The sequence below is a fragment of the Echiichthys vipera genome (genome assembly GCF_963691815.1).
Source record: "Echiichthys vipera genome assembly, chromosome: 14".
Taxonomy (NCBI): Eukaryota; Metazoa; Chordata; class Actinopteri; order Perciformes; family Trachinidae; genus Echiichthys; species Echiichthys vipera.
In genome coordinates, this window is record NC_139839.1 from 18,810,616 (window position 1) to 18,821,799 (window position 11,184).

At 39.1% G+C, this 11,184-nt stretch overlaps 1 protein-coding gene across 1 annotated transcript; it reads left to right on the forward strand.

The window, feature by feature from the left end:
- Positions 1-6,969: 6,969 nt before the first annotated feature.
- gjb1a (gap junction protein beta 1a) lies at positions 6,970-9,690 on the forward strand (the record flags this gene model as incomplete). Its single annotated transcript, XM_083926938.1, has 2 exons — positions 6,970-7,010; positions 8,960-9,690. Exons 1-2 carry the CDS (start codon positions 6,983-6,985, stop codon positions 9,688-9,690), a joined length of 759 nt encoding a protein of 252 aa, XP_083783064.1. The 5' UTR covers positions 6,970-6,982.
- Positions 9,691-11,184: the final 1,494 nt, after the last annotated feature.

Below are 11,184 nucleotides of genomic sequence, written 5' to 3' on the forward strand. Positions count from 1 at the left end.
CAACCACTGAATACGTGATACTAAGTATATATTTTTTTCAAACAGAGATATCATACACGTCCTTAACAAAGAGCGTAATACAAAGCTGAATGGGACGTAACCAACTGGCCATGGACTCTCTAAACTTCCCATTTTCCACACCCAGGAGGTTCTTAAAGGGGCCGCTGCACAGTTTCTGTAAATGTGTTGACAGTGCTGCGTTCAAGTGCTGTCGGGAATCTGCCCAGTTTGGACCAAGGCCTTTTAAAAGGAAGCTGATACCCGCTTTTACATTTAATCACACTCTTGCAGTGGCGTGCACAGACTTTTTGAAGGGCAGGGGCGAAAAGGAAAAAAAAGTGCACATATAGCGCATCCGGCACTTTAGCACACTTTTTGGCTGCCATTAGGGCACAATAACGCGGTTTGGCTCCTAAAGGGCACTTTAACATGCGTTTTGGCTTCTGGAGGGCATTGTAGCACACATTTTGGCTCCTAGAAGACACTTTAGCCCACGTTTTGGCTACTTGAGGTCTCTTTAACACGGATTTTGGCTCCTAAAGGGCACTTTAGCATGTGTTTTGACTCCCAAGAGGGCACTTAAGCACACGTTTTTCAACATTTGGGCCACGAGGGGGGTCGCCGTAGTGACACCTGTCTAGTTGTCTAGTGACACCTTTGATAGGTGTATCACAGCGTGGGTAGGGATCAGCAGTGAGGTCATCACGAAAATCTGGAGCCTCCAAGAAGATAGAGGAATGACACAGTCTTGTAAAAACATGTACATAACTGGAACTTCCGACACATAATGATACTTTTTATAGTAGGGTAATGAACTGATAGAACTCTAACTTAGAATGGAACAGGAACTTAAACTTGATGTTTTAATATATTCTCATTTTTCATTGAGCAGCCTTGAGGCAGTTTTGGTGTGGCACAAAGCACAAGTGGAGGTTGCACTTGTCACAAAAGATGTGTTACCTTCCAGTTTGGCATCTTGCATCTGGTAGTCTCTTTCTTTTCATCATAATTTGGCAAGTGGTCAACCATGTGACACTGTACTTCAGGTAGAGGCCTTACATTCTGAACTGGTCTGTGAGCTGGTATGTGATTCTGGAAACATACTGGGTCTTCCATCTTTTGCTGCCACTGTTTTATGGACTCTCACTAGACACTGGGCCATATTCATCTTGAAATAGAGGAGATCCTGGATGTTTTTGGTCTGGTTAAAGCACACACTACTAGAATTGAAACGTATCAGCTCTTGTGCCGTGCTGGAGCGCAGACGCAACAAAGACGCATCTGGTGGAATTTAGGTTTCAGACATTAAATTGAAACAACCACACACTCTTAATTTCTCCTCATTTCCTGAATTTAAGGAGTTATGTTCTGATAACTCTCTGTTTACTCTTCATATCCGCCACAGTAGATAGATATAAGATGCAGTTTGAAAATAATCCATAGATGTGGTGGATCTGACGTTAGAGGCTGAGCACAGCTGCTGCTGTTAGAGAAACCATACATAACATTGTCACAGCTCTCCTTGCTCGACTGCATACACCTGATCTGTCTAAAATCGATTGCTCTACCTTAGTTCCCCAATTGTGAACACTGAATTTTATACATTGAATTTTGAAGCTGAATTTTGCAGCTGAATTTTGCAGCTGAATTTTCCCTGTTGAATTTTTTAGAATATTCAGTGCTAGAAATTCATTGCCTTTTTAATTTCAAAACCCGATGACACAGATTAACTTTCATACCATGACCATGCAAACATTGAGATAACGTTATTTATATAACCATACATTCTGCTGGGTCAAGATTATAATGTTCAGGTTTGACTGACACTGTCAGAGAACTTTTATGTTAACTACATGTTTGTTATTGAGTGTGTAGTTTGCTGTGGTGTTGAACTGGACTGCGAAACCCCTCAGGAGCCAGAGTAGAAACACCTTTAGAAATAATGTACATCAGCAGACACTACGACCTCAATTATACACATAAAATGGAAATATTACCTTTCTGGCAGTGTCAACAAAAACTGAAATACTATTATAATATTTATTACAGAATTCACAGCAGAGCTAATCCTGCATGACTAAAGATCAAACTATCTGATAATCGATATTGCACACGCTGCACTGCACTCTACGCACTTTAAAAACATTATGATTTTAGTATTTGGGTTTATTTGATTGTTAATGTTAATAAACAAATAAACACATTTTCTTAAGAGACATGTCTTCTTTAATATGCTGAATCAACAGAGAAACACAATGCAAGTAATGCAAGTTTTTAAAATGTTTATTCACACTTGTGTACTTTAATTATACACAGCTGCTTTTTACAAAAATCAGAAATTACTATAATCAACTGGACAGGCAAACTGAAAATGTACAGTCTGGTGTAATGACAGTTTTTTAATCATTGAACAAAAACAGAACAGGTAAAATTACAAATGTTTGGCAGTGGTGCTGTAAGAAAATGAAATACAATTTAAATCTCCAGTAGCTCTCCGGTTTTGAGCTCTTTCTTTCTACTTTTTAACTCTTCTTGTGAAGAGATTGTGTGTTTTATATATATCCTATGGATATTTCTAACTTTAAAATGCAACAAAGAGCCAGTTTTCTCAATTACTCAAGAGAGGAACTCCTGGCTCTGTTCACAAAGCCAGATGTCTTTTTGTGAATTTTATTTGACCTGTATTCTTACATCTACCTCATATATATTTGAGAGTTTATTGCTTACTGTTTATTGTTTTTTATACTTTCTGTATTTATTTAGCTAAGAGTTTATTTGTTATCCTATAGTGTATTTTTTATACCTCCCTTGTTTTTTTTGTAAGCTGCTAGAAATCGCAATTTCCTTGCAGGAGTCATCCCAAAGGATCAATAAAGAGAAGTCTAAGTATAAGTCTAGGTCTAAAGTGCAGCATTAATGCAACTCTAATGTCAGCCCCTTCTTCATAACAATGCTAAGGTAATGCCTGAACAGGAGGCTGAATGTTTACATGCCTGTCTGAGTGCTCCTCGCCAAAACCGTAACCATGTTCCTCACAAGTGTTATGAAGCACACAGCGAGTCAGCCTCATTGTCGTGCCCAGCTCCAGCTTGCATGGGGTAAGCTGGGTCACCAGTGAGGTAATGTCCAACATCCCAGCCAGAGATGCTCACTTTGCTTTGGCCTAGCAACTCCCCAACACTTAGGACATCCCACAAATGAGACTCTCTTAGTACTCTTGCATCATGCACACTACCTGGATAGACTGCACATACTAAGATCTTTGCCATCAACAACTGCTTGCAGAACAATTAAATACCATTCATGGTTGTAAAAGGCTTGAGGATACTCCTCTGCTACTATTATTGGAATGTGGCTTCCATTTATTGCTCCAACACACTTTGCTACTTTCTAACAATTATGAAAGAAAGTGGACAGTTCTATAAATTAGTCAGCATCAGTCACCAAAAAAGAAACGTCTGAGCTTTGGGGTATGAAACAAATGCAGTAGAATGTGGTCTGCTAGCACACTTTCATAGAACATGGGGGTGATTGATTAATTTCACCTGAGCGAAACCATCACTTTATTTCTAGCACCATCTGCTGTAACCCTCTAACAGCACAGCTCCAGTTCCATTGCACATGTGTCATACTTTTTTTGTTTTGGTTACTCAGCCTCCTTTCAATGGTCTTGGTTAGGACTAGAGGTGAGAATCACAAAGTAACTCACAATAGCTACGATTAGGTCCTACTATCACCACAAGATGCCCACAATAAGGATAGTATCATGATACAGTGATTTTGTACTACTCCATAAATTGCAAGACAATCATCTATGATACATATGTGTAACTGAGGAAGAATAAAAACCCCTCAAAAGGATGGGACAAATTCAGCTGTTTGCAGTCTGCGGCCTCACCGCTAGATGCCACTAAATCCTACACACTGGTACTTAAAGGGATCACAAGCCTGAAAGGTCTTGAACAACAAGATTATAGAAGTGAGTTTATGACCAGAAACTGCTTTCTTAGATCTTTATAGATCTTCAAAGAAAGCCACTGTATGTTAGAGGGAAATCCGTTTAATTATAAAGTCACTCAGGATACAGACACACCTGCATGGGAGCATTAGTGTGTGGGGCCCTGAACCTATCATGAGAACGTGATTATTACAAGTCACACCTGCATGTGACTGGGTGTGTTCCTGCATTTAGGATTATGTAGCCTAGCAATATATAACTGGTCTGGTCACATGCAGCTTCAACACCTTTAGCTTACACAAGCACAGAAGTGTCCCTCACAAGTGTCCCTGCAATATTTTTACTCACTCACTCATCACTCACTCATCTTTAACAGCTTATCTGGGGTCGGGTCACGGGGGCAGCAGCTCTTGTAGGGGACCCAAAACTTTCCTTTCCCGGGCCACATTAACCAGCTCTAACATCGGGGATCCCGAGGTGTACCCAGGCCAGTGTGCAATATTTTTAGACATACACAATGGAAACATCAAAGTTACACTATGGCCTCACACAAAAACAATAGTATAAAAGGTCAATGGCTCAGTTGAGTACCACTTCAAGAAAGTTGAAGATATGTCGGAAAAATGGATTTGATTACATATTGATGACTGTCTGGTGACAAATGTTATGACCCTAAAAATCACTTGACAGATTTGCAGACATGTTTCTCTCATGAGAGGCCTGTATTGAGGTGTTGCACTTCAGGAATGTGTCGGATCACTGAACAAATTGCTGTCGGTGCACTGTGACTTTCCCAAGACTGAATTCACTTCTGATAAAATAAGCATTATTAAAATGTTGCAACAAGTCTTGATGACCTCCAGATGTCATCGTTCAGACTCCTAAGGCTGCCAAATATCAGCATTACTAATTTACGTTTATCCTATCTCATTGAAAGGATACCAATGACTGGCACTTTATCAGTTTTACATTTAATCAGAAAAGCTTCATCCACGTACAGGTCACACAGCTCACCCCTAGGATTCAAACTTCTGTTCAGGCCTTCACTTACATGAACAACATAATGAGTGTTAGAGATGTGGAGAATAGGTCATGAGAGATTATGAATAATCTTGGCAACCCATTAGGATCAGGGGTGCAGATTCGATGTCAGTATTGGAGGGGACACAAAAGTGATTTTATTATTTGCCCGTATGCAACTCATACTATGCCCCATAAATCACAACTTTGTAGAGGCTCACCATATCATTTAAGAAATACTACACAGGAAATTATTAACCGTGCTTACCTTTCTTTATCCGCCAACATATCACTGCTTACGTAACTATTATATTAGTAAATCATAATTTTAAGGGTCTCCGGCATGTAATGTTTACTCACCCTCATGTGTTCTCACCATCTTCCTTTTTTCCCAGTGTATGTGACTACTTTTTGCAATTAACTGATATGGATGAATATCAAAATATGAAGCCCTAACCAAGTTGAGCCAATAAAATGACTTTTAATTGAAAGTACATTTGTTTAGTTTTGAAAAATATACGGTATTTTTATTCATGTTTTTCAAAACTTTGGGGGGATAGGCTCACCTTCAGTTACATGTTACTGCCAAAGTCACTGCTAGAAAAAACGTATCTCAATTCTTATGGAGTACATCTTTAACATCAAAATATAGCCAAATAATTCATCACGCATAAAATTAAGTGTCTAATCATGTCTCCTTTCTTGTATCTGTATTATGTATCACTAAATTGACATTGTATTAAACTGGACCAGACCGTAACTCTATTCCTATGGCTCAGGGTGAATGCAAAAAGTAAATCAGGGAGGGAACACAAATTTCTACGGGTTTCAGGTGAAAATTAACAAAGTATGCTTCAATCATAGATTTGAAATTTTTACAGTTATGTAGAAGTACTTGAACACTTCGAGCTAAAGAGGTTATTCAGTGTAAAAAGCAAGCAATTAATCCCACAGAAATACGTCAAACTGTGGTCCCATCGAGTCCAGTACAGAGAGCAGGTTGAGTCAGTTGGTCCCTTATCTTAAGATTTCATGGGTCATTCTTTGTTTTAGACCTTTATTTTTTTTATTGCATATTGCGTCAAAAACACCCTCCACTTCCCCTGCAGAACACAGCACAATGAGGATGAGAGGACAGACTGCAGTCCCCACACAGATTCCTCAGCTGGACAGAAATGAAAACGTTTGATCTGAATTCTGAAGCCGTTTGTTTGGTGTCTGTAAATGGGCCTATTGTATGCAAATATTGTGCACGGAAGCATATGACCTCTCCAGTGCAGGGCAGTGGCTAGTGTGAGGAAATCATTAGCAATGCAAAGTCATGGTGCTCTGATACTCTTGTTCACAGTCTCACGCTGAAAAAAAAAAAAAATCTGCAAATGTCAACGTAAATGTTTCTGGATGTGCTTTATTCCAAACTTCAGCTGAAGGTAAGTCTGCTTCATTTTTAATTTTGTTTTCAGATCTAGATGAGAACAAGATAGACACTCCAGTGTTTAGATGGTTAAACCTGTGTGTATGGGCTGCCTATGGTTTACTTAAGTCTTAACTTGACTGGATAGTTTGGACAATTCTTGCATACATTGGTAGTTGCAGATAAAACTGTGACACTAGCAACAACAATTATTCTGCGGTCCCTGAGTCATGTTTATGTATAGCTACAGCTGGTCACGCAGTGGAGTTTAAGTGAACTGTTTGGATTCTCTGAATCATCATACATTTATAACCAGTGGATTCCATTAAAACACTTTTGGACCCCTAATTATTTTCCTGCCAAGAATTAAAAGTACTACAGATATCGTTACTTTGGGTGCAGATGCTCACTTTACATGCTACACCATGGCGACTGGTGAAAGCATGTCACATGACGCATGGTGCCAGACTTTACTGTTGCACTCTTAAGTGGCCTGCCAACTGCAGAGGGAGGCAGAGAGGCTTCCTTCTTCTCTGGATTCACATCCATGCCAAACCAGTGGGTCAACATTGTCCTCTACGCTGCCTCCTATGCCTCTTACACCTCCTGCTGAGCCTGGTAATACCTCTGACATTTATACTAGACTGCAAATTCAAGCTTGTCGGTGACTCTGGACAAGCAAGAAATAATAATCAGCACAGTGGAGATAAACCAGTGTGGATGCTTTTTAGGCATAAAATTAATTATGGACTTTGAAAACTTGTGATTTACTAATTCGGTGGAAATATTAAAAAGTAGATAACTGGAAGTAAGACTCTCAAGCATCCGAAGTTCTCTAACCTAGGTTCATTTTTGAGTTTACTTGATTCTATAAGGGTGTTAGAGTATTATTAGTATAGAGTATTATGTGAATGAGCATGCATTATTTGCACTTAGACCAACAGTTCAAAGCCTAAAGATATTCAGTGTATCGCGTTTGACAAAGAAAAGCAACAAATCCTCACAAGTGAGAAGGTGGACTTGAGAGAAAGTTCGGTATTTTTGCTTGAAAAATGGTTCAAAACAGTAGCCGATTTATTTTCTGTCGATCAACTAATTTATTAATCATTAATCAACTAAACTCTATTAAAACTATTTAAACTCAGTTAAAATCAGCTTTGAATGTACCTAGAGTATGAAAAAAGTACAAGTATAGGCCAAAGAAATAAAACAAACTAATAGTTAAACAAGTAATGATTTGAGCAGAAACTAGTCTAAAGGGATTTGTAATGTGAGAGTATACTCCTAACCGTATATTTAGAAAAAGTTTTCTCCATCACAGTAACTGCTGTGACACCCCCAGTCACACTAAAATAATATATTTTAGTGATTTGTATCGATCAAACTTTTTTCAAGTTATCTACTAATCAGGAGCTGAAGAAAAGGTTAAACTGCAAATTAGAGAAATATTTGAAAAGGGATGCTAATTTATAGAAGAGGAAGACAGAGAAATGTGGCTGATGCCGGATGGTTCGTTAGTGATGCAAATTTACACACTACAGAATTATACACAGGTATTATTATACACCAGTTAAAATTCTAAAAGAATACTCTGCTGTCCTGCTACGTCTGGAAGTGTAAAAATGGTCTCAAACTCACTTTGATTCATTTAATGTGGGTATGTTTTATCTATCCTCTTCTGAAATGATTAATCAAAAGTATTGGAGAAAGAGTAATTACATAACCGGAATGTCACTGGCTTAATCCGCACTTCAAGGACCGATCTCTGCCCCGTCAGACAAAGCCTGATTTTGCTGAAAAGTTCAAATTAATGAAACACATGGTCTCCATTTAATCTGTATTTTTAAGGTCTAAAAATTATTATATTATATTATATATATATTATATATATTATATTTTATTTATATAAAAATTATATAAATTGGGCGGCAGTAGCTCAGTCCATAGGTGACTTGGCAGGGAACCGTAGGGTCGCTGGTTCAAGTCCCTGTGTAGACCATGTATGGAGTGTGGACTGGTGGCTGGAGATGTGCCAGTTCATCTCCTGGGCACTGCCGAGGTGCTGTTGAGCAAGGCACCGAACCCCCAACTGCTCGGGGCGCTGGTCACTGGTAGCCCCCTCGCTCTAACATCTCTCCTTAATTGCATGTATAGGTCCTGTCTGTGCATGTGTGTGTAACATGATTAATAATAAGAGTGAAAAAATTAAATATCCCCGTTGCGGGATAAATAAAGTAATTCTTCTTCTTCTTCTTCTTCTTCTTCTTCTTATCAGCAGATGTTTGGTTGTATTTTTGTAATGTAAACAAAGAAAGACAGAATTGAAAGACAATACAAATGTTGGCTTTGTGTTGGATTTTATTTGCACCATATTTCAGTGTTTTGGTATGTGTTGTTTAGCCACTTTTATGTGCCAAGCTGATTTGTTCTGTTGATTCTGTTCCAGGTTCCTCTGTGATTTACTCTAGGTTTTTCCATTATGTTCTTTTTGTATAAGAAAAGGAAAATAGCCTAATGTCAGCACAATTTTCTCTCAGCTGTTGACCCTTTTATGTGTTCTCCATCAGACCCGGAACCAAAGATGAACTGGGCATCCTTTTATGCTGTCATCAGCGGTGTGAACAGACACTCCACAGGCATCGGTCGCATCTGGCTCTCTGTCCTGTTCATCTTCCGTATCCTGGTTCTAGTGGTTGCGGCGGAGAGCGTGTGGGGTGACGAGAAGTCCGGCTTCACCTGCAACACCCAGCAGCCGGGTTGCAACAGTGTCTGCTATGACCACTTCTTCCCCATCTCCCACATTCGCCTCTGGGCGCTCCAGCTCATTCTTGTCTCCACACCTGCCTTGCTGGTAGCCATGCATGTGGCCCACCGCCGCCACATCGACAAGAGGCTCTACAAACTATCAGGGCGGACCAACCCCAAAGATCTGGAGCAGATAAAGACCCAGAAGATGAAAATCACAGGGGCTCTCTGGTGGACGTACGTCATCAGCCTGTTCTTCCGTATTGTCTTTGAGGTCATCTTTATGTATCTGTTTTATATGATCTACCCTGGTTACAAAATGATCCGGCTAGTGAAGTGTGACTCGTATCCCTGTCCCAACACGGTGGACTGCTTTGTGTCGAGGCCCACAGAGAAGACCGTGTTCACAGTGTTCATGCTGGCTGCGTCAGGGGTTTGTATTCTGCTCAACATTGCAGAAGTGGTCTTCTTGGTGGGGAAGGCCTGCGGAAAGCATTTGCACACTGCTAGAGACTCGACTGTGGGGGCTTGGATCCAACAAAAACTCTGCTAGTATTAACAAAAAGAGATTTCATACCTGCACAAAGGGACATACTGTATATGTGACCTTAGATCCAGGTGACAGTCATCAATTTAACTTGTGGTGCATATAATACACTGTACACCACAGTTTGACATGGGGCTGATTCATCCAGTGGTTTATATTCTCAGTTACATATGACAAAGTGGGTAAAAAGTCAGAGTTAAGATAATACTTCAAAGACTTCCCACGAGAACTACATTCTACTGTATCAACATTTTTTTTGCCATGAACCTAAAGACTATTTACTGGAGCACTTTGTACTGACATCATATAATAGCTTGTTAAAGATCAATTAAGTAACATTTTACGAAGCAAAATTTCCAACTGACCACATTATAGGCTGTCGTTGACACAGACTTTGATCCCCACAACCTTGGACTTTAATTTTGACGCGGCTTTTAGGTCTTATAATGAAAATATTAAATTATGAAATGCGACATGCTATTTAAATCATGTGTCAAAGAAGTGTTTCAAATATACAATGTAGTAATATTTCAATTTACAATGTTCTATTACATCAAATATGATCACAAATGTCATGCTTTTGCCTAAACCATGAATTGAGTCTAAGGGACTTTAAGGTATTTATGGCTTTCTTCTTAGTGAGATGTTCTACTAATACATGGAAAAGATGTTAAATGATACAGTGTTTGTTTGATATTCGTCTGATTATTTACTTCAGTGCTTCCTCCATAAATATATATATATCTATATATATAGATATATATAGATAGATAGATATAAATAGAGAGCGAGAGAGAGAGAGAGAGAGAGAGAGAGAGAGAGAGAGAGTGATAGTGATAACTGACAACATAAAAAACTTGAATTGCAAACTTGTTTTCTTGAAGTTTACTAGACATTGCTAAACATGTTATTTAAATTGATTCATTTTGAAGCTGGATGTTGATATATTGTTAGTACACAGCAGAATAAAATCAACCAGAGTTTGTGTTATTGTGTAATTTATTAGGTTTTCTCACAAATGACAAAATATGATGCATATATTCAGAAAGAAATGATTATAGATGTTGAAATAACTCAAGTGAAATGTCTGCAGCTTCTTAAATTGTCCAATTTGATTCTGGTGGGAATGCTTCAAAATATAACAGGTTGAAATTGTTCTGATGTAATTTGACAGGATTTCCTGAGTATGTGGAAACAGTTCATGTTATACCTGGAATCTCCAGAGTGCAGCAGTCATCTGCAAGAAGAAATAAAGCTGTAGTCACAGTGGTGCCACTTTCTGATTCTCAAGGAAGGTGAATGAAACTTCATCACACGTTTACATCGGTGGTGCTGTCACTGTCTTTAGACGAGAGACCCACGGAGCCATGTTGCCCACCGTGAGGCTGATTAAGTTCTCCTCAAGCTTCTTCTGAAGGCCAGACTGCAGAGTTTTGGGTTATCAATAGACTGGCCATGAATGGTGTCAGTGGGTCAATGGTTGACCCTGTGGACAGCTGG